The following is a 22,438-nucleotide window of genomic DNA, read 5'->3' as shown; positions in this document are numbered from 1 at the left end:
GAAGTTGGATTTGAAATTCAAATTTCAAAGCTTGATTACACCTCTCTCTGCTCAGTCTGTGCAACACAGTGAGTTCAGAGTCACCTGAACTACACAAGGACACTTGGGTTCATAAAACCAAAAAATAAAAAAAAACAAACAAATAAATGTAACAGGCTTACAGAAATTGAACTTGAAGGCTTAAGGCAAAACTAGTTTGTTGGGAGTTTTTTACTGTTTCAATAAATTAAATACTCATTTAAAACATAGTCATAAACAGCCTCCTTTACTGAAAAGCTCTCCTCAGTAATAATCACAGCTACAGTTGGACAGATAAGGATAGACCATGGGGATCTCTAGCAGCACAAGGAGGGACATGGACATCACCCGTGTGTCCTACATGACATCATAAGCCCTTCTGTAATAAAGTTCTTTTTCTAAATTAGTAAAATTAAGAGAGAGGTGAAAGCCAGGCTTGGTGTAATTCTAGTCCTCGGGAGGCTGAGGCAGGAGGATCATCACGACTTCCAGCCTGGGCTACATAGCAAGACGTTGTCTCAAACAAAAACAAAAGGAGAGAGAGTAACATGGTTAGCACACAAGCTCTTGAGCCAAAGGGGCTCAGTTTGTCCCTGACCCTCCATGTCCTATCTCTGAGGTAGGTGCTGGGTGAGCTACTTCTCTCTGTGCCTGTTTCCTCCTTAGGAAAATAAAATCCTTTTCTAACTAATGGAAGAGCCATAGAGACTAAGTAAATTGAGACACTTGAAGCCTGCCTGCCACGGAGTCAATGCCTGGTTAAGCAGGGTGGTCTCTAATCAAAAGAAATGACATACTGGACTTGTGTCCCGTACATTAACCACTGCTGCAGGGAAGCCTCTGAAAACCTGTCTGCGCACCGCGGCCCCAGGGATTCATTTGATGCGGGATCCACTGCAGGGTCCAGGACCACAGGCCATGCTGCCCTTCGGTTGGCAGCCCACCCTGCCTTTACCTTATTTCCTGAGGGGCAGAGCTTCAGGGTTCCATCTCGCCATACTTTGGCCTTCTTTGTCTTTTGATGAGTGTATAGGACCTGATTTCCCAAAGCACAGAAGGAAACAACAGCTTCGCTTTATATATATTCAAGTCAATGTTACATATTTTATATATATCCTCCCTACATATAAAAAATATTTACAATATCTCTCATCAAAATAAAAGCATTGGTAGGCTGGGGATGTAGCTCAGCCCGGCAAGCACAAGGTCCTGAGTTCAATTTCTACTACTGAATAAAAAAGTATGAGAGCCGAGCCTGGTAGCACATGCCTGTAATCCCAACACTCAGGAGGCTGGGGCAGGAGGATCTCTGTGAGTTCAAGACCAGCCTGGGCTACGTAGTGAGTTCCAGAGCAGTCTGAACTACACAGTGAGGCCCTGTCTCAAAAAACAAAACAAAAAGCATCAGTATTAGGACAATAACATGAATGAAGGAGGACTGGGTGCAGCTCAGTGAGTGAATATATACTTAGCACGCATGAGGCCCTGAGTTCAATGCTTAGCATCAGGAAAAAAAAAAGCTGAAGTTGGGCATGGTGGCACACACCTGTGATTTTAGCACTTCAGGAGGCTGAGGCAGGGGGATCAAAAGTTCAAGCCCATTCTGGGCAACTCAGTGAGAACCGTCTTTTAAAAAAGCAGGGGATGGCCGGGCGTGGTGGCGCACGCTTGTAATCCCAGCACTTGGGAGGCTGAGGCAGGAGGATTGCTGTGAGTTCGAGACCAGCCTGAGCTACATAGTGAGTTCCAGGTCAGTCTCACTACATAGTGAGACCCTGTCTCAAAAAAAAACAACAAAAAAAGCAGAGATATACCTCAGTACGGGCTGGACATGAATTTGTGATTGTCCTGACTCAACCTCCCAACTCAAACTCAATCCAGTGTTCTGCTTTTTGTTTTGAGGGAAATGTCAGAAAGCAAAAAAAAAGGAAGGGAGGAACCAGGCATAGTAGAGCACATCTAGAATCCCAGCTTTCTGAGAGGCTGAAGCTAGGAAACTCAGTGGTCAGGGAGACCTGTGGCAAAATACTATAAAATAAAAAAGGTCTGGGGACATAGCTCAGCACAGAAGCTCTGGGTTCAATCTGCAGGACCACCAAAATAAATGGGGGACAGTAGTGAAAATTAGTAAGACTTACAATAAATTCTTGGTTTTCCATTGTTTCTTCTGAAATTGTAAACCAGTAAGGTCCAGGAAACCATCAGTGGTTATTCAAGTATTTATACCACCTAAAATTAAAAAATGACATAGAATATTCAATCCTGACAAAAAGAGTATGTATCAGTTAGAATTTTTCCCAATACACACTTAACTAGAAACAGAAATCAGAGTTGGAAGACTACCAAGGGAAAGAGGTATAATTAAAATCTGTTATGGATATTGTGGAAAAAGAGAAAACCAAATAGAACTTGTAAATTAATTAATGGACTGCAAATATTGTTCCAGGCACCACAATATGTATTAGAATGTGAATGTCTGCTTCCAAGTTTGGCTCCTTACAGCCCAAATCCAATTTTTAAAGTTTTCAGGATTCTACAGTGCCCACAAGATGGCCCCCTTGGGTTTCAAATGTCCCCTTACCCCTAGGTGTCAGCTAGCAGTGACAGGTCCCCCTCACACATACACAATTCCAAAATCTGCAGATGCTTAAGTTTTTCATATAGCAGTATTCATTTTGCATACAATGCACACACCCTCCTGTATACTTTACATCAAGTCCAGATCACTAAAATACCTAATACAATGTAAGTGATACCCATATAGCTGCTATCCTTGATTGCTCAGGGAAAGATGACAAGAAAAAAAGTCTAAAAACACTCAGTTCTACCGACACAGCACCAGTACCAAGAGACAGAGGCAGACTGTACATCTTTTCTTTTGTACTGAAGATTGAACCTAAGACCTTTGCATTGAACTATATCTTCAACATTTCTTTATTTCTTTTTGTTTTTTTGGTACCGGGGATCAAACTCAGGTCGTTGCACTTGCAAGGCAGGCTCCAGAACCACTGAGCTAAATCCCTGGCCCAACACGTCTATATTTCTTAAGACAGGATCTCACTAAATCACTAAATTGCCCAGGCTAGGCTCAAAATTGGGATCCTCCTGCCCCAGCCTCTCAGAGTGCTAGATTACAAACATATGCCACATGACTTCTGAACCGACAGCGACCAACATATTACCTGGAAACTAGGGAGAAATGAACATTTTCAGGTTCTGCTCTTCAGAAATCATAAAGCTGGGGCCCAGTAGTCTTTGCTTTAACAGCCCTCTAAGTGATGATGATGTATGGTCAAGTTTGAGAACATGACCTTAAAAACCTAGAGGGATTCAATAAAACTTTCATTCGTGATTGTGGGCCCACATCCTCCTTATACATAAAAGATGCACTACCTACGTATGATTTGGAAATTAGATGTGTTTGTTCAAAGACAAGACACTGTGCTAGTCTGAGATAGTAAATGAAAAAAGTACTATCCCTGATGTCAAGGAATTTTCAGCAGAGCAGAGCAATGAACATTAACTACAATAAGCATCAGGATGGAGATCCAACCTGGTTCAGGGAGGACATGGAACCCAGATTCCTCAAGGGAGGAACACAGAAGCTGTAAATTCCCCAAAGGAAGATGGTCTTCCCAAACTGGAAGCAGTAGGTACAGAGGCCTGCTCAGGAATCTCTGAATAGTCCAGGGACAGGGTGTGTGTGTGTGTGTGTGTGTGTGTGTGTGTGTGTGTGTGCGAGCGCACACGCTAGAAGTGTGAGGGCTGAGAGAGCAGGCTGAAGTCATCAGTAGTCAGATTTAGAGAACTTACTATGTTCTGCTGAGGAGTCTGGACTCTCCATAAAGACAGTAAGAAGCTGTGGAAAGATTCTAAGAGTTACATGACAGGGCTGGGGATGTAGCTCAGTGGCACCACACCTGCCTGGCAAGCGCAAGATCCGGAGTTCAATCCCTGGTACCAGAAAAAAAAAAAAAAAAAGCAACATGGCATAACCTGACCTAGATTTCACAATTATCCTACCAGCTGCTGAATACAGGTAGGATGGGATAAGAGGTAGTAGGCAAATGTGATATATATGCTTGCTCCGGGACAAGGGACACAGGTCACAACACAGGACCCAGACACACAAAGGTGTCACCACCTGAAATGTAACTCTGTCTACATCTCTCTTTCAGCCCATGGGAATTGTGCGATGCCTAAGAATGCCAAGAAGAGAACAGGGGTCCACAGAAACTTACCTCTGGTGCTTCCAGAACAACTTGCTCCCCACTCTGGAATGGGCTGGGTATTTTGTGGATGTAGACAGGAAAGTGAATAATGCAGACACAGTGCTTGGCACATGGCAGTTATTAATATTAGATTCTTTAACATCAGGTCATTTACTCAATACAACTATATGTTAGAACTATTAAAATGCTTACAACATTACGAGACTATTTCTATATCCACTTAAGAAGCTGAAGGGGTTGGGGATGGAGCACAGCAGCACAGCGCTTGCCTGGTAGGTGCAAGGTCCTGAGTTCAACCCCCCGTACAAAAAAAAAAAAAAAAAAAAGGAAAAGAAACGAAACTGAGGTATGTAAGAATAATGACTAAGATCATAAAGTAAATAAAGGGCAGACTCCTAATTCAAAGCCAACTTGTATAAACTCCAGTGCTCAAGCTCACAAAAGTTACATTTATATAAAAATTTACTGACTACTTACAGGTCAGGCAGGAATTGGACTAGACCTTTATATATACTTATCTGTCTCATAATCCTGAATAGGAATTAGTGCATTAAGGTGTGACAGTGATAGAGCTGGTGTTTTATATTCTTGAGGCTCTGGATTCAATCACCAAACCACACCAAAAATAAAAACCCAGTGTGGTGGTGCACAACTGTGATCCCAGCACTCAGGAGGCTGAGGCAGGAGAATCACCATAAGTTCAAGGCCAGCCTTGGACCTTGTCTCAAAATAACAACAACAACAAAAATATGAAAGAAGAAATTACCAACATGATTTACAGATTAGGAACACAGCATTTACTAATTTAAGATTCTGTATATGCTATTTAGGAATTTCAAAATAAATTCCTCACTATTTTCCTAAATTAGAGAAGTTTCAAATCCTCAAACAGGGTAAATTAGATTATGAGATTAAATCTTAAAAAGCAGGCAAGCAAGCTTGATGGACTTAAAAACAATTAGAAGTCCCCCTCTGTCTCTCTTAGACAGAAGCATTCTTTCCCTCAATAAAGTTTTCCTACTCTTAAAAAAAAAATTAGAAGAGCTCAAATACACTCAAAAAGCATCAGCACTTTGTTTCTGGTCTTGTGGCTCAAATTCCAGAGTCCTGAACATGCTAGGCAAGTGCTCTACCACTGGGTTGAATCCCCAGCCTCTCCTTCTTAGCTTACCATTAAAACAAGAAAAGTGGTGGGCCCAAGATTTAGCTTAGTGACACTGCACCTGCCTCTATAGCACAAGGTCCTGAGTTCAATCACTGGTACGAAAATCAATCAATCAATCAATCAATCCATACCTAAATAAAAACCAAGACAAAATGGTTTTAGAGACAAGGATAAAAAATTTTCTGTAAGTGTCCACCTGTCCATATCTCTCAGACAACCCAAGTGTTGACCCAGCTGTAGTAGGTGAAAGATTAGTCTGCAAAGAAGTTTTTACAATGGTGTGGAGAAATAGGCATGGTGGTGCACCCCTGTAATCCCAGCACTCTGGGAGGCTGAGGCAGAAGAGTCACAAGTGTGGATCCAACCTGGGAAATTTAGCAACTTAGGGAGGCTCTGTTTCAAAAATAATAAAGTAAGACGGACCGGGGATGTAGCTCTGTGTGAAGGTCCTGAGTTCATTCCCAGTACCATAAAAAATAAAATAATGCGGTTCTGCAACAATTACATATGTACAGATACACATATCCGTATGTACTTACAGAGATTATTGTACTGCTATAAATATATTATGTCCGTGTCTTCAGTAAAACGTGACACTCTTAATTATAACTAGATATCTTGGGTCCTTCTGTTTTTGAACAAGCAGGACTTCTGGAACCTAACTCTGAACCCCTACATGATTCATATATAAAAGCTTCAGAATCACTGCGGCGACATCCTGTCCAGAAACCAAGCCAAATAACCAAAAGAAATTGCAAAGCAGAAGTGCAAGGCAGAGCGAGAGTGCGACCGCCACCGCCTCCCTCTCTGGTCCAAGTGACACACTCCGGGGCCGGATTCTTGAACAGCAAATTCCTACGTCCCTTCGCTCCAAATAGCTCAAGTCTCCCCGCCTACCCGCGCTTCCCCCGCTGAAAACCAAGAAAAACCTCATTTCACCTCAAACCACTCTCGGCACAACATCCACTTTCAAATTTCTCCCGCGAACGAGCGTTACGTCATCAGCCTGGGACCGCCCCGGAAGGAGACCCAACAATTAGCCCGCCCTCTTCCGCCTCGGCCGGAACCGCCGTTTCAACTCACCAATCAAATTCTTCGTTGGCGCCGAGCCTTCTCAACCGGCCGCGCTCTCCGATGCCCCGCCCCCTGACGGCGGCACTGCTTTATGACGTTAGCGACCCACGCAGGGCCTCCTGGAGCGTTTTTTCTGAAGGCGGACTAGTGAACGGCGTCGCTCGGCGTATGACGCGAAATAACCTCGACTGTAGGATCGAGAGACGAAAAGGGCTGAAGGACGCGAGCCTCGGATCCTGTATTTTGGAAACTGAGCCGAGTAAGTGACAAGGGTCGCTGAGATTGGGTGAACCCTTCATCCCTCGAGTACTACTCCCGTCATCCCGCACCTTCCCGCAGCCCGTCGGTGTGGAGGGCCGTTCGCTCTGCGCACGCGCACTGCTCATCGGCCCTTGTAGTCCGGCCTTCCGACAGTGGGGGCGCCAGCGCCTGTTGCTGGGGTTCTGGGCGAGCCCCGCGGTGGGCGTTGTCGGTGCCAATTTAAAAGTAACTCGCGGAGTCGTGGACCTCGGAGACTGAACCTGTTTCGAGGCTTAGGGTTGAATTTTGGCAGCCAAAGGATAGCGGGTGGGAGGATTTGTGTTCTAAAATCAAGGCATTTTCTTCTGGTCCTCGTCTTCGGAGATTTGGGAATCCCAGTGTCAGCTCCGGGCGTGGTAGCACGCACCTATAATTCCAGCACTCGGGAGGCCAAGGCAGGAGGATTGAAACTGCCGGGGCCATTTAGAAATGTAACGAGACTAAAAGAAAATGCAATTGTAGAAGAAAACCGACCAATAAGTAATTAGTCCGTTTGTTGATAAAGGTAGAAAAACACGGGAAGGTAGTGAAGGAGCTGGGCTTTGGAAACTGAGTAGGGTGTATCATGTGGCCCAACAGGTGAGATTCATTCCTGTGGACTGCGGCTACAGAGTATTTCCTTACCAGGAAAAGTTCACTATGCCTGGAGCAGTGGTTCTCAACATTTTTTTTTTTTTTCACACGAGGTTTGTTTGGGGCGGGCGTTTGGGGTTTTCTGTTTTGTTTTGTTTTTTTGGAAAGCCTGGAAAGAGTTATAGTTGAGCGTTCTTTTAAAAAGTCCGTGTTACAAAATGTGTACCTAACAAAATACGTGTATAATTTTACAAGGAAAGATGGTGATTTTTTTAAAAATTCAGACAGCAGTAGTGGTGCAAGCCTGTAATCTCAGCACTCAGGAGGCAGAGGCAGGAGGATTGACTCAAGTTCAAGGCCAGCCTGGACTTCATAGTTCAAGACCCACATGAATTGCATAGTGAGACCCTGTCTTGAAGCAAACAAAAATTTCATGTCTTGTGTAGCACATTCTTGGAGGTTATCTTATCTTTCATATTTTACAACTGTAACTTTTTTTTTTTTTTTAGACAAGCTGGCCTTGAACTCAGTCCGGAGTCCAGGCTGGTTTAGAACTCACTGCTATCTTCCTGCCTTAGCCTCTGGAGTACTGAGATTACAGACATGCCAACACACCTGGCACAACTCTGTAGCTTGTAGATCTCCATGAAGATAAAATTAGGTTTGTCCAGGGCAGATGTAATTTCTTATTATCTTGATCAGTATCTATTACCATTAATTTCAACTTTTATCATTATATATATTTTTATGTGTGAGAGCGTATACAGAGTTTGCCAAAAGAAGTGCTCACTTCAGGAAAAGAAAAATGTATAAACACTTCAAAATACTAAAGGTATTGAGACATTGTGAAATTCATGCAAGTTACTTTTGGCCTCTGCAATTACAAGAGGTGCTCAAAGTGGTGGGCATTATTAGCTTCCAGACATTTATTAGTACAGCAAACTGCTCCTTTGGGTAACCTTAGTCATTGAGATTGCTCCACATGCATTTTTAATTTCTTCTCTTAAGGACCAGCAGTGTAATGGGTTTTCTGTGATCTAAATACCCTCTAGGGTCCCCATAGTAGGGTAACACCATCTGTTGAAAAATCATCCTACTGGGCTGGGGATTTGATTTAGCTCAGTGGTGCCACTGCCTGCCTTACAAGCGCAAGGTACTGAGATCAATCCCCAGTACAAAAAAAAAAAAAAAAAAAAAATTTAAAAAAAAAAAAAAAAAAAAAAAAAAATCCTACTGCTGGGCACAGTGGTGCATGCCTATAATCCCAGCACTTGGGAAGTTGAGGCAGGAGGATTGCCTAGAGTTTGAGTTCAAGGTCAGCTTCAGATACACAGACCCTGTCCCAAAAAAAAATGAAGAAAGAAAAACCATCATACTATTTTTCTTTTCCTAAAGTATGTATACATTTTTTTTTGGCAGACTGTGTGTGTGTGTGTGTGTGTGTGTGTGTGTGTGCGCGCGCGTTCTTCTTTGAATTGGTTTGTAGCCCTCAACAGGTTCCCTCATTAATTACATAAATAAAATATCTACCATATACTCATTTATATTTATACAGGATGATGAGTTTACCTTTTCATATGGGCTAATTGATTGAAGCATTGGAGATTAAACCCAGAGCCTGGCATGTGTACCACTGAGCTATACTCCCAACTCTTTAAAATTTTAAGACGGAGATTTCCGAAGTTGCCCAGCCTGGCCTTGAACTTGCCATTCTCCTGCCTCAGCCTCCCAAGTAGCTGAGATTTCAGGCATCTGTTATCACACTCCACTCCACTACCTCATTAAAATGTATCTTTTGGGCTGGGGATTTAGCTCAGCGGATCGGTGGCCTGCCTTGCAAGTGCAAGGACCCGAGTTCAATCCCCGGTACCAAAAAAAAAAGTATCTTTTAACAGTTTTGTGAAGTTCACAAGCAGTTCCATCTGAAGTGTCTTGGACTTCAGGTTATGAATTTAGGGTCAGACCTGACATGGTGCTGCATGCCTGTGATCCCAGCACCTGGGCAGCTTAGTGAGACCCTGTCTCAATATTAAGAAACAGGCCGGGTATTTAGCTCGGTGGTTCTGGCACCTGCTTTACTAGCTCAAGGACCCGAGTTTGATCCCTGGTATTGGGCGGGGGTGGATAAGAGAAGGGCCAGGAGTGTACCTCAATGTAAAGGCCCAGAATTCAATCTCCAGTACTGCCCAAACAAAACAATACACTGTGCATGGTAACAAATCACTGGAAAGTCTACTGAAGGACAGACACGGGCTTACCTGGCTGGTTTGGGCCAAGTTACTTAACCTTTGAGCCTTTGTTAAAAGAGGGTGAAAGAAACTAAGTAGTAGGATTGTAAGGATTTAGAACAATATATGTAAAGTGACTGACAGTGTTACACAGTAACTTCTCTGTTGAAAACCATGTTTAAAAAAAATTTTTTTAAGGCCAGGGATTTAGCTCAGTGGTTCTGCCAACTTCCTTGCAAACGCAAGGACCAGAGTTCAATCCCCAGTACCAAAAAAACAAAAAAACGGTTAGATATTACTGGTTATTTAACTTTTTATTTTTTCTTTATTCTTTTTGGTTTTTTTGAGAGAGGGTCTCACTATGTAGTTGACACTGGCCTGGAACTCACTGTGTAGCCCAGGCTGGTCTTGAACTCACAGTGATCCTCCTGCCTCAATCTCCGTAAGTGCTGGGGTTACAGGTGTGTGCCACCATGCCCAACTTTAACTGTTGTTTTTCAATACATATTATATTACGGAAAAAGTGCTGAGGAGTTTATGTTGCATGTTTTGACATCAGCATCCCCAAACCAGATAATTTTAGGCTATTGTTGCTTTCCTTATGAGAGTCTTCCTGCTTTCTCCAGTGTTCTTTTACCTTGCTTTTTTCTCTTTTACTTGGCCCAGGCTTGCTCCGAAGAGCCAGTTCTCCCTCACTCTTCACTTTTTCAAATAAATTTTGCTGTAGCATTTTTGGGGGAAAAAAGATAATTTTAGATTCACAAGCAGTTGTAAGAAATAAAAGATTCCCCTGCCATACTCTTCCAAATCTGTTTTAAACCAGTTACGCATAGGCATCTGTGAGGGCAGATGGCTTCTTCGTCAATTTATAAACTGTTGCTACATTCTAGTGTCTGTAGTTTGGGAAACACTGACTGGAGATGAGAATCGTTTCAGGTTGGTAAATAATAATATGTGCCTTATTGACAAAGTTCTCTATGGCAGCAATCTGAAGTGCTCTACTTACACGTCTTTGTTTTGTTTTGTTTTTGTTTTTTGAGTCAGGGTCTCACTGTGTAGCTGAGACTGACCTGGAACTCACTAGCCCAGGCTGGTCTCAACTCACAGCAGTCCTCCTGCCTCAGCCTCCCGAGTGCTGGGATTACAGGCGTGCGCCACCACGTGGGGCCTATAAACTTTTTTGTTTTGTTTTGTTTTTGTTTTTTGCACATTTCTTTGATTAATCCTCACAACAACCTTGTTTATAGGTGTGATTTTTAATGCAGATTTTATGGATTATAGAAAGATAGGCTAACTTGATCAAAATCCATACAGCTATTAAGTAGCTAGTGCAGTTAGCTTGGTAGAGTACAGCATCCTTAAACAATGTGAGCATGGTAGAAAGCACAGGCCTGTGTAGGAAAGATAGTAAACTGGAATTGGAATGTGTGGAATGACAATACACATACCTGTTATCACAGGATCTTGAGAAAATACAACCCTTGAGGATCAAGACTAACAAAAGTATTTCCTGTAATTTCCTGCTTTTTTGCAGGCATTGTGTAGCGAAGCTAAATTGTTCCATACCTCCTGTTGCTTTCTGCTTAATCCGCATCTTCCTCTAAATCAAAGTTACCTGTGATCATTCCCAACCTAAATACTCCAAGCCACAAAAATAATTCTTGGGAAAAGGAATCTCTGGACTCAGATACAAGAATACTGGGAAAAGTCTGGATTCTGGCAGAATTAGGGCTTTCTGAGTTTCCCTCTCTCGCTCTGTAGATGCTGGGCTTTGACAAGGAAAGAATTGGAGAGCAGGTATCCTGCCCTTATAATTTACGGCCTGTAGCAGGGGCCTGGCCTGGTGATAATCACAGCATGTGTCTGTATCGTAATTATAGCCTCTCATCTTGCAAAAGATTTGAAATGTTTAACAGTTTACAGGCCCTTTTTCTTCCCTTGCTGGTGAGGTACAAGTAGTTTTAAATATAATTGTTTGATTATTCAACAAATACTATTTAGTAGTGATCAAGTTAAATTCCCTGCCCTTAACAGTGTTCACGTTCTAGTGCAGTAGACAGGCAATAAAATTACAGTTCTGGGTAGTAATGAGAGAATATCAGGGCTGGGGATTTAGCTCAGTGGTTCCACTCCTGCCTCGCAAGCACAAGGACCCAAGTTCAATCCCTGGTACCAAAAAAAAAAGGCTCTTTGAAAAAGTGATGTTCACAGGTGAATGAACAACGACATAGTCTATGCAGATGTCGAGGAAGGTCACTGAAGAAGAAAGACAAATTCCATGAAGTAGGAGTGGCTCCAGGGTGTCTGAGGAACTAGAGATGGTAGGTGCATTAGGGTTGGAATGTGCTTGCTGCAAAGGTCTATGGAAGATGAACTTAGAGAAACAGCCCTGGCCAGCTCTGTGGGGCCTAGTTACTCTGTAAAGTATTGGGACTTTATTCTGCATGTGATGAGAAATCTCAAAGGAGTTTGTGCACCGGATCATCCTGGCTCTATCTGAGCCAGGCGTTGTGGTGCATGCCTGTAATCCCAGCCCTGGGGAGGCTGAGGCAGAAGGATGGCCACAAGTTTGAGGCCAGTCTGAACTACCTAGGGACACCCTGTCTCAAAAAACAGGATAGGGCTGGGGATTTAGCTCAGTGGTTCCACTCCTTCCTCGCAAGTACAAGGACCCGAGTTCAATCCCCAGTATCCCCCCTGCCAATAAAAAGAAGATAAAGCGGACTGGGCATGTAGCTCAGTGGTGCTGTACCTACCTGGCAAGTACAAGGTCCTGAGTTTGATCCCCGCCCCCACGAAAAAAAACCCAAGATAAATAAATAAATATTGTGCCTGGAGAATTGGCTCTATTGGAATGACCAGTAAGGAAGATGGTGCAGTGCCTCAGACAAGCCCAGGTGGTTGTGGTAGAAAGCTGACAAGTCCTAGTATGGAGAATTTATTTTTATAGCCAGAGCCAGTAGAAATGCTGATGATTGACTGGAGCATGAGGAAAAGAGGAATTGGGGAGACCTTTGTGTTTTCAGCCGCAGCAGTTTTGTAGTTGTCTCCGAGGTGAGGAAACCCAGGGAGAAGGTGGTTTGCTGAAGTTAGAAAGTCCCGTTTTTCTCCTGTTAAGTTTGAGATAACCTCGACTGACAAGTGGTGATGTCAGGTGGACGTGCAGACATGGCATGCAGAGCTGGTAAGAACATAGAGATTGTGTAGTGATGAGCCAGAGAGCCTAGAGCCAGGCGCCTCAGGAAGGGCAGTGCGGAGCTAGGAAGGCGGCCGGGCCTTGATGCAGGAAAAGCCCGCCCTTGCTTCCTTGGTCCTCAGTTCTTTGTCTTTTATGGAGGATTCCATGGCCGAGACACAGACCTCACAGAAGTCTTGGTAGGAATCATTGTGCCACAGGTGTTGAGAGAATTACAGCATCAAGTGAGAGAGTCGCAGTGCCACACAGGCATCCGTGGAGAGTGCAAGTCTAAGACTTAAGTCTCACTTTTACTCCTGGAGCGTGAACAGCCAAGAGGCTTCCACGATGCTGGGCTCAGAAGCTCAGCGAGGCTCCAGGAACTTGTCGCACAGCGAGAGTCACCCAGGAAGGAACACACCAGGCAAGTTGGCAAATAGACCTTTATTAGTCTGGCCAGACGGCACTCCCCAAGCCAAGTAGCTCAGAGAGGCGGCCAGCTCAGAAACAGAGGCCATTTTATATAGGGCTGAAGTGGGGTTTACACTTAAAACTTACAGGAAGAGGACAAAGGCAAAGAGTCAGTTGATCTGAGCTAGTGGTCGTCACGTACTAATGATCAGCAGAGTGATTATCCATTGTTCCATTTACAACCTAGATCATCATAAAGTTCAGAACATTCAGACTACAGGCATGCAAGGAGTGGCGTGACCTGCGTTGGGTCTCTGTGTTCACTACAGTTTCCACCTAGTTTCCCAGCTACTCCAAAACAGCCACCTAACAATTCACAATTAATCATTAGTTATCCTATAAGGGATGGGGGGAGCAACAGTCTCTAGGTCGTTTGCTGGTCAACATGGAGTCGCTCTGGTTCAGTCAGGCTCCTACACAAGCTCAGGCACATTTCTGTGCTCACTGCTAGAGTCTGGAGAACTGGGATTATTGTGGTGCTTGTCCACAAGTTGTAAAATATCTTCCTGTCCATTTAGGTGACCAGTGTTTGCTTGGAGGCTTTAATCATGTAAGGATCTTAGGAAAGAAAGTTTGAGAAAGATAAGTTCTTAATTTAAACCAGACCCCAGCCCAAGGCAGGATTTTTAAAGGAGACTTCCTTTCCTGATAGCAGTGAGCTGGAGGCCATGGCTGCCAGGAATGCAGTGGGCCTTGTTCTGGAGACTGGAAGAGTGAAGTGTGAGACTTGGGGTGTCCTCACGCTCTGAGCACTAACGGACGGTTATAGATGCATTGTGCTCTGGAGTCTTTGCTACCTGGTAACATGTGCACACACACAGTCTCTCTCACACACACACACACACACACACACACACACACACACCCTCCAGGCCTGCTGATGTCCACCTGCCAGCCTGACAGGGTGCCTGTGCGGAGCCCAGCTGGACAGGCAGGGCACTGTGTGGGGTGGGGAGGAGCACACGTGCACGCACACTATTCCCAAGGAAGCAGCTTGCAACCCAGGTGTTGCTGAGGGGCCAGTGAGACAGCAGTCCTGTGGTAGCTTCGCCATTCCCTGCTCAGTGACTGCTGCACATTCTCTGGTTATTAGCTCCAGTGCAGCTGTGATTTCTCTTATGGTAGTTTCTGCTAAGTTTCATGACTCCCACATTGTTAGCTGATTTTCAGAAGCTGCTCTGAAAATGCCAAGTGCCCATCTGTTGCTGCACATTTCGCTGGAGAGTACACTGCATGCCTTCTGCTTGGGGACCATTGGGAGGCACCTGTTCCGTCTCTGGCTCCTCATCCAGCAGCAGCTGGGAGAGGCTTAGCTCTTGGCAAGGCTCCAAGCGGGAAGCTCAGTAGGTGCAGCAGCTGCAGGAGCATTTCCCAGGCTCCGCTGGGTCTGTCACTCTCCCCCGCCCCTGCAGGCATGTGTGGCCTCCCTAGATAAGGACTGGGAGCCTGGGCCACCTTCACAAGCAAGGCCCTGTACAGAACCACATCCCTGAGTGTTCATTTTTCTCTTTTGAGACAGTCCCACTGGGTCACTAAGCTGTGTAAGCTGTACCTTTGGATTTTAACGTGGCAGCCTCCTGGATTCTCAGTTTCCCAGAGTCCCGGGATGACAGGTGAGCACTGCCACACCCTGCTGATTTCTTTCAGTTTAAATTCTAGAGAAAATAAAGAAATGAACCAGATGTAGTAATATTAGGTGACAGATGCCAGGGAGGAAAATAAGGCAAAAGAGATGCCAAGAGTCTATCCAGAAATTTGCATTTTTAAATCTGATTGTGGAAGGAGCCCCTTCATGGAGGTGACATTTGGACAATTTCAGAAAGTTTGCAGGGTGAGTTTTCAGAACAGCAAGGCAGAACAGCATGGCTGACGCAAAGAGGACAAGGAGGGCTGCAAAATGAAACAGCCTGGGCCTGGGGTTTGGCTCAGTGGTTCTGGTGCCTCTCTTGAAAGTACAAAGGTCCGAGTTCGTCCCCCCGCCCCCATACCAAATAAATAAAACAGCCAGTTCCTCCACTTCTGGAAAGCAGACGTTAACACATTAAGAATTAAAGTCGAGTCATTTTATTGGAAAATCTAAAACTTTTTTTGAGGTTTGTTGAGATTGTCTTTGTTGAGTGTCTAAATCTTAAAATTCCATTTTATAGACTGTAGCGTCATGAGTTATAGGTGTAAATTTTACTCTAAACAGTCTGGCTATAGAACTTAAAAGGAACAAAAAAATTAAGGGTGTGATCCTTGACACAGAGAAAAAGACTGTGTGGGGCCACTGAAATTCTTTGTTGGAGTGCCTGGGAAATAGGCCCCGAAGAGCGTTCTTCCCGCAGCCGGTGTCGTCCATTTCTGCTCAGCTACCCAGTAACTGATTGGCAGGGGCCTGTTGACATTTTGTCTAACTCAGGAATGGAGGCTGAAGGTGGAAATCAAGCCATGGAAGAAAGCAGTGAAAAGAAGGAAGTAGAAAAGAAGAAGCGCTCTAGAGTTAAGCAGGTGCTTGCGGATATTGCTAAGCAAGTAGACTTCTGGTTTGGGGATGCAAATCTTCACAAGGACAGATTTCTTCGAGAACAGATAGAGAAATCTAGAGATGGATGTAAGTTTACTTTTCAGTCTGCCTTTAACTTATTACGCACTTATGTTACTGCATTGTAGTTACGTCTGACAGTTGTGCCAGAGTTCATGTTGAATTATTTATATTTAAGTACAGATACAGGCTTTTTTGTACAGGGATCAAACTCATGAACTTGGGCTTTCGAGTATGGTCGGTACCATTGAGCTATATATAAATCCTCAACCCCTTACACATGGTTTTAAACCAACGTCTTAGCCTGTGAGCTTTTCCCATTGTTTATTGGTACTCTTAAGGGAAACCAATTACATTCATCATTGGGATCGCGTACCTTTACGTGATCTGGGTTCATATTTTTGCACCATTCCCCTGCCCCCTTTCACCCCCTCCACTCTTAAGTATTTACAAAGACTTATTTCCATGAGTCCTAACGATTAAAGACAACTAAGCAGCAGGCATGTCACCTTATCACCAGCTTTTTCATACAGGGGTTGTGAACTGGGACCTTACACAAGCAGCGCCAGAGCTAAATCCCTGGCCCCCAATTCCCAACCTCCAAGACAACCTAAGTTTCTAATGAAGAACTTAGAGTTTTGCATTGTATGGAGTGCAGTACATCTATATATTGGGTGGTGGGAGGATTTAAAGTCACCTGTAATAATTCTGCCCAACTTACATCTTAACTTTTCCATCTGCAGATGTTGACATTTCCCTTCTGGTGTCTTTTAACAAAATGAAAAAGTTAACTACTGATGGAAAGTTAATAGCCCGAGCACTGAAAAGTTCATCTGTTGTCGAGGTAAGTTTTACGTTTACTACTTAAATTTCATGAAATCAGACTTGCCTGTCCTTATTAACTTATGAACGCATTACCTAAAGTTGGACGTGGAAGGCACCAGAATCAGGAGGAGGAAGCCTCTCGGTGAGAGACCACAGGATGAAGATGAGCGCACTGTGTATGTGGTAAGAGCATTACTTCCCCAGAAGCCCAGTCCCTGATTAAAGTGTGACACAGACAAAATGTTAGGGTAAACGTTTTATTGACATTCTGGAAGTGTGGGCCTTTAGCTGTAAAAATATAGTAATAGCATTGCTTTAAATTTACTATAGGAATTACTTCCTAAAAATGTGAATCACAGCTGGATTGAAAGAGTATTTGGGAAATGTGGCAATGTTGTTTATATAAGTATACCACATTATAAGTCTACTGGAGATCCGAAGGGATTTGCCTTTGTGGAATTTGAAACAAAAGAACAAGCAGCAAAAGCTATTGAGGTAGGTCCTCAATAAAAAAAAAAAAAAAAAAGAGAGAAAAAAAATTAGGAAATATATACATGTTATTATTTCAGTTTCTTAACAACCCACCAGAAGAAGCACCAAGAAAACCCGGCATATTCCCCAAGACAGTAAAAAACAAGCCTATCCCAGTCCTAAGAGTAGCTGGTGAGTACTTACTTAATTTTGGAAGAGATGTTAATGCTTGTAGTTGCAAATAAAATTAGCTAACTTTGTTACAGAAGAAAAGAAAAAGAAAAAGAAGAAAAAAGGGAGAATGAAGAAAGAAGACAGTGTCCAAGAAAAGGAGGTAAGTGTGGACACAAGCAGCGTGAGCAGAGGGAAGACGTCCAGGACATCAGAGGGCTCTGAAACGGAAAGTGCAGAACCCCAAAAGCAGCACAACAAGAAAAAGAAAAAACGGGACAGAGCCGAGGTGTCCAGCTTACCTGAAGGCAGACCCGCCAAGAGGAAGAGGAGCAGCTCTGCAGACACCGAAAGCTTGGCTCCCAAATCAAAAATCAAGAAAATGGCTCAGAAAAACGTTAAAAAAGAGGCTTCTGAAGTTTCCAAAGAAAACAGAGGTAAACCCTTAAAGTCATGATTGGATAGCACGTTTTCTTCAAACCACTATAGCAGCCTGAAATGTAACCTGCTTTGTTAACTTCTCTAGATGTAGAGTTTTCTACAGAAGAGGAAAAGGACACTGCAGACATAAAAGAAGCTTCTCTATTAAAAACCAAAAGGAAGCACAAAAAAAAGCATAAAGAGAGACATAAAATGGGAGAAGAAGTTATACCCTTGAGAGTCTTATCCAAGTGAGTACACAACATGGGGTCGATCGAGGGAGTTGCGAGCAGTCCATCACCATTGCTAAAGTGCAATTCCAGTTCACACTCAACAGAGTTGCATATTAGCAACAGTGGCAGCCTGCAGCCCGGATCCAGGTGGGCATGGGCACCTCTGAAGAGCACCTTCTCTGAAGAGCAGGGAGGGCCACCGCACTCAAACATGGAAGCACTTATTTCTGTCGTGTTCCAGCAAGTGCCTCCATGTTGGAGTGCGGAGAGCCCTTGGCAGATCCCCAGATGCAGCCGAACCAGTACGCCTGAGTGCTTGAAAAAGGAGGCTTACCATCACCAAAACATGGAAGCACTTACTTTCTTAGATCCAAAGCAAGTACATCCACGTTTAAGTGGTGGGGAGCCCAGTCTTAGGGGAAACTTGGAATCGCTTAAACCTGCAACAAAGGATACACGGCAGCCCTAAAGAACAGAAACGAAGGAGTTGCGCCGCTCAGGAGACACCTCCACTGAAACATGGAAGCACTTACTTTCTTTCACACAGCAGGTGCCCCCATGTTAAAGCAAAGGGGGCCCCTCGGCCCGGAGTAAAGAACTTAGTTAGCCCGTCCCCGAGGAAGCTGAACTCACTTCTACTAAAACATGGAAGCACTTACTATCGTTTGAAGACACAGAAAGCGCCTCCATGTTAAAGTTGAAGGGAGTCCACCGCAGAGCTGCCTGGCCCGGAGCGAGTGCGCGGAGGAGAAATGTCCCTTCACCTTCCCAAGCTAGTTTGCAGAGTCCGGTGCTCTTCCGCAGGGTACGGGAGATGGACCTCAGGCACTTGTATTTATACTGTTCTTAACTCCTGAATTCCTTCTGCCTTTTTATCTCCCAGAATCATTACAACAGCCTTTTGTTATTTTAATGTATTAGTTCTCGGGGGAAAGTCTGGTCCTGGGTGGGTCTGGCTACTTTTTTTTTTTTTTTTTTTTTTTTAAGTATACAGATGTCAATGTTAACAGCTAAAACCATTACCACAAGATATCCTACTCTTTAAAAAAATCTACTATCTGCTTGTTTGATGGCACAGATTAGGGTGACAATGAGAGCCCCCCACTGGGCTGGAGCAGCATTGTGTTTCTATCTGGAGAGGCTCTAGCTGTTTGAAGAAACAGCTCCATGTTAAATGTATGTAAATAGAGAAATTGCTTCCATGGGGTGTTTTTTTCTTCACAGAAATTCCTTTTCAAGTAAATTCCAAGGAATGTTATCTCTCAAATTGGAAGCAGTTTAACAAAATAATCTTTAAATCTTAATCTCTCACTTTTCCCCAGAGATGGCCGATTTGGTAAATATCACTACTTAACTAAGGAATTAACTCTTGACATTTTACTTTTGCTAATTAAACTAATAAAAGCGCACTCAGGAAATCACTGAGAAATGTGAAGCATTAATCTGAAGGAAAGCCCAGAGAAACTATGTTTGCTTATCCCTAGATGGATTTAAGACTAAACTAATTTGAATGTATGTTAGTAAAAAAAGAGAAAAGTTAGAAGAAGTGGTCTAAAAATCAGGGGAATATAATAATTTACCTATTGATTTCATCATCTGTGTCATTGTTTCAGTGGGTCATTTTTTGCTTTGCAGGAACGAATGGATGGATTTGAAAAAAGAGTATTTGGCACTGCAAAAAGCCAGCATGGCTTCTTTAAAAAAGACAATATCTCAAATAAAATCAGAATCAGAAATGGAAACAGATAGTGGAGAACCTTGTAAGGCCGCAGTGAAAGAAGGAGGTAAAGATCCCTGTTCCTGAACCTCCTACCCCTGGAGGGGAGGGATGTACATAGCCATGGAAGGCAAGGCTCTGGCTCCTGGCTCCACCAGAGAACAAAAAAGATTATTTGAAGGACCTGTTTTAAACACTACCTGTTTGAATAACACGAGTTTTCCTCTACTCTTTTCATTATTATGTAAGATTTAATAACGAGTTTCTGGTTTGTATGAATGAAGACTGCAGTTGCTTACCTGTAATTTCATTCCGTAATGTGAACCACAAGTAGGAAACATGAATTGTTTCACAATTAGGATATATCTTAAATTGTTATTAACTGTAAACATAAATCTTCATATTTGAATAACATTTAGAATATCTTTAAATAATTGTGTCTATTTTTTCATTAAGTAGAATTTTTGTTCCTTGTTGGAAAAAAGGGGACATGTTTAAAGTTTCACAAATGCTCCTCGAATAGCAACACTTTGCATTCAGACTACTGAAATTTTCTGCATTTTACTTCATGTTTGGTAAAGTAAGCCGCAGAGCATGACAAATAACCTTCTTCGTTTTAAAGTTAAACCTCAATTTGAGAGGTCACTGCTGTACAGTAGTCCTCTGAGGCACCTTAAATAACTCCCTGTGGAGATTTACTCCTGCTCTTTGCTTTTCACATCTGTAGCCAATGGTCCAGAGTGTCGCCCTCAGGAGAAGGTTAACCCGCCAGGACCCCAGTTTATGAGTGGAGTCATTGTGAAGATCACTAGCCCAGAACCTCTACCTGGCCGGAAGCAAGTCCGGGTAAAACTTTTTTTTCTTTATCACCCCTCCCCCCAATTCCTGGAGGTTGAAATGAGGCCTCTAATAATCTAGTCAAGCACTGAGCCACTGAGTGCTGAGCTCCTGGCATATTAGTCTCTCTTCTTTTTTATCTTGCCTGCGTGAAAGTATTTTGAATGTGGGAAAGAAAACAAACCAGATTAGAATTTGTACCTCTGATATTTAACGTGAAGCAAAACCTGAAGACTGACATTCCTCACACAGCCTAATAATACTGAGCACACTTTATTGTTGTTTTTTGGTTTTGTTTTTTTTTAAAACAGGGTCTCACTAGGTAGTTGAGACTGACCTGGAACTCACTCTGGAGCCCAGGCTGGTCTCAAACTCTCAGCGATCCCAGCCTCCCGGGTGCTGGGATTACAGGTGTAACCACCACGACCAGTTTAAACACTTCTTTTACAGGAAGTTGATTCTTGTGCTTATGATCACTTGTTGACTACTGTGCAGCTTAATGGGAAATAAACAGCAGTCCGAAATAAAAGTGCAGATAATAGAAAAGTGCTTGCCTATTATTTTTTAGAAAGTTTCTTTTGTTTTCAAGGAAAATAGTTTAGAATAATACTTGGCACCGTTAATCCACATTAGCAATTGGTCTAAAATTATTTTGAAGTTATAATCATCTGATGTTTTCTAGATTTTTTTGTTGTTGTTTGTTTTGTTTTCTTGAGACAGGGTCTCACTAGGTAGTTGAGACTGACCCGGAACTCAGTGTGTAGCCCAGCTGGTCTCGAACTCACAGTTATCCTCCTGCCTCAGGCTCCCAACTCCTGGGATTACAGGCGTGCACCACCATGCCCAGCTAATGTTTTCTAGATTTATAACAAACTGGATAATTTATGAACTTGTATTGAGCTTTCGATAGATTCCTGAATGAGTATTACCTAAAATAGTCAAAACTGCTAATCAGAATATTTGAAGAATGCATGTTTTTCACTCAATTTTATTTGTTTCTTTTTTTGTACCAGGGTCAAACTCTGGTCCTTGAGCTTGTGAGGCAGGCAGCGGAACCACTGAGCTAAATCCCCAGCCCTGAAATACAGGACTTTTTGCAGAAACATTAAATTCATGCTGTTTAAAAGGTTTCAGCTGGGTATGGTAGTGCACACCAGTAATCCAGGACTCTCAAGGCTGAGGCAGGAATGAATCTGTGAGTTCAAGACCAGCCTGGGCTCCATAGTGAGTTCCAGGTCAGTCTCAACTACATAGTGAGACCCTGTCTCAAACCCTCCCCAGAATAAATAAAAGATTTCAAACAGCTACAGATAAGTGTTAAGCTGGTTTTGGGGGTGGGGGTTGGTACCAGAGATCGAACTCAGGACCTTGAGCTTGCCAGGCAGGCAGCAGCACCAGGGAACTAACCCCCCCACACACCGCATTCTGCATGTGCAAATCAGTCACACAGTTCTATAGAAAACGAAATTGCTGCACATGCTAATCTTTACTACCTCTTTTTACTATAAACTTTATCTTCCACATCCTTTTTAGCAACATGGATAGTGATACTTTGCTCTTGCTAATAAAGTCATGTCCCTCTGTGTTGGAAGTACTTTTATTTACCTTTATCCTGTAACTCATTTAGGTGAGACACTTTATTTTTTAAATTAACTTTTATTGATACATTTTAAATATACATAATAATAACTCATCATAGGGAGTTTGTACCTGTGCATGATATTATTTTGATTCTTTCCCATTCCCCTCCCCTCCTACAACAAGTTATTTTTAAACTACACAAAATGTTGGATTACTTACCTGGCAGTGGAGATACCATGATCACAAAATGCTGCACAATACCAAACATTTCTAAAATACATTTATAATGACATTTAGTAAGTACCAAGTAGTATGTTGTTTGGGTTTTGCGTGGACCCATAACTAATACTCAGGTGGGGGCCGGGGCTTTGGCTCAGTGTTTCCTGTCTCAAAAGTGCAAGGGCCTGAGTTCAATCCCCAATA

At 43.2% G+C, this 22,438-nt stretch overlaps 2 protein-coding genes across 5 annotated transcripts in view; one reads left to right on the top strand and one right to left on the bottom strand.

Moving 5' to 3' along the window:
- Positions 1-6,433, bottom strand: part of Zgrf1 (zinc finger GRF-type containing 1) — a 59,399-nt gene extending 52,966 nt beyond the window's left edge. Inside the window, exons 1-3 of the mRNA XM_033755988.1 lie at positions 6,355-6,433; positions 2,157-2,247; positions 974-1,054 (exon numbers count right to left, since the gene is read on the bottom strand). Of these exons, the coding sequence (XP_033611879.1) occupies positions 974-1,054; positions 2,157-2,177 (102 nt within the window). The 5' untranslated portion in view covers positions 2,178-2,247; positions 6,355-6,433. The remainder of the gene's footprint in view (positions 1-973; positions 1,055-2,156; positions 2,248-6,354) is intronic.
- A 135-nt stretch (positions 6,434-6,568) lies between these two features.
- Larp7 (La ribonucleoprotein 7, transcriptional regulator) overlaps positions 6,569-22,438 on the top strand; it is a 22,692-nt gene continuing 6,822 nt past the window's right edge. Inside the window, exons 1-11 of one of the 4 annotated variants that reach the window (XM_033755997.1) lie at positions 6,662-6,748; positions 14,756-14,849; positions 15,638-15,829; positions 16,504-16,604; positions 16,685-16,768; positions 16,916-17,080; positions 17,155-17,248; positions 17,323-17,664; positions 17,754-17,898; positions 19,516-19,664; positions 20,325-20,443. In XM_033755997.1, the coding sequence (XP_033611888.1) occupies positions 14,843-14,849; positions 15,638-15,829; positions 16,504-16,604; positions 16,685-16,768; positions 16,916-17,080; positions 17,155-17,248; positions 17,323-17,664; positions 17,754-17,898; positions 19,516-19,664; positions 20,325-20,443 (1,398 nt within the window). In that variant the 5' untranslated portion in view covers positions 6,662-6,748; positions 14,756-14,842. Of the gene's footprint in view, positions 6,749-14,751; positions 14,850-15,637; positions 15,830-16,503; positions 16,605-16,684; positions 16,769-16,915; positions 17,081-17,154; positions 17,249-17,322; positions 17,665-17,753; positions 17,899-19,515; positions 19,665-20,324; positions 20,444-22,438 lie in introns of all 4 variants that reach the window. The other 3 variants (XM_033755998.1, XM_010641506.3, XM_033755999.1) reach the window with 3 other exon arrangements.

The sequence above is a fragment of the Fukomys damarensis genome, unplaced genomic scaffold (genome assembly GCF_012274545.1).
Source record: "Fukomys damarensis isolate Sample0158 unplaced genomic scaffold, DMR_v1.0_HiC HiC_scaffold_25, whole genome shotgun sequence".
NCBI lineage: Eukaryota > Metazoa > Chordata > Mammalia > Rodentia > Bathyergidae > Fukomys > Fukomys damarensis.
This window is presented reverse-complemented; position numbering and strand designations above follow the sequence as displayed.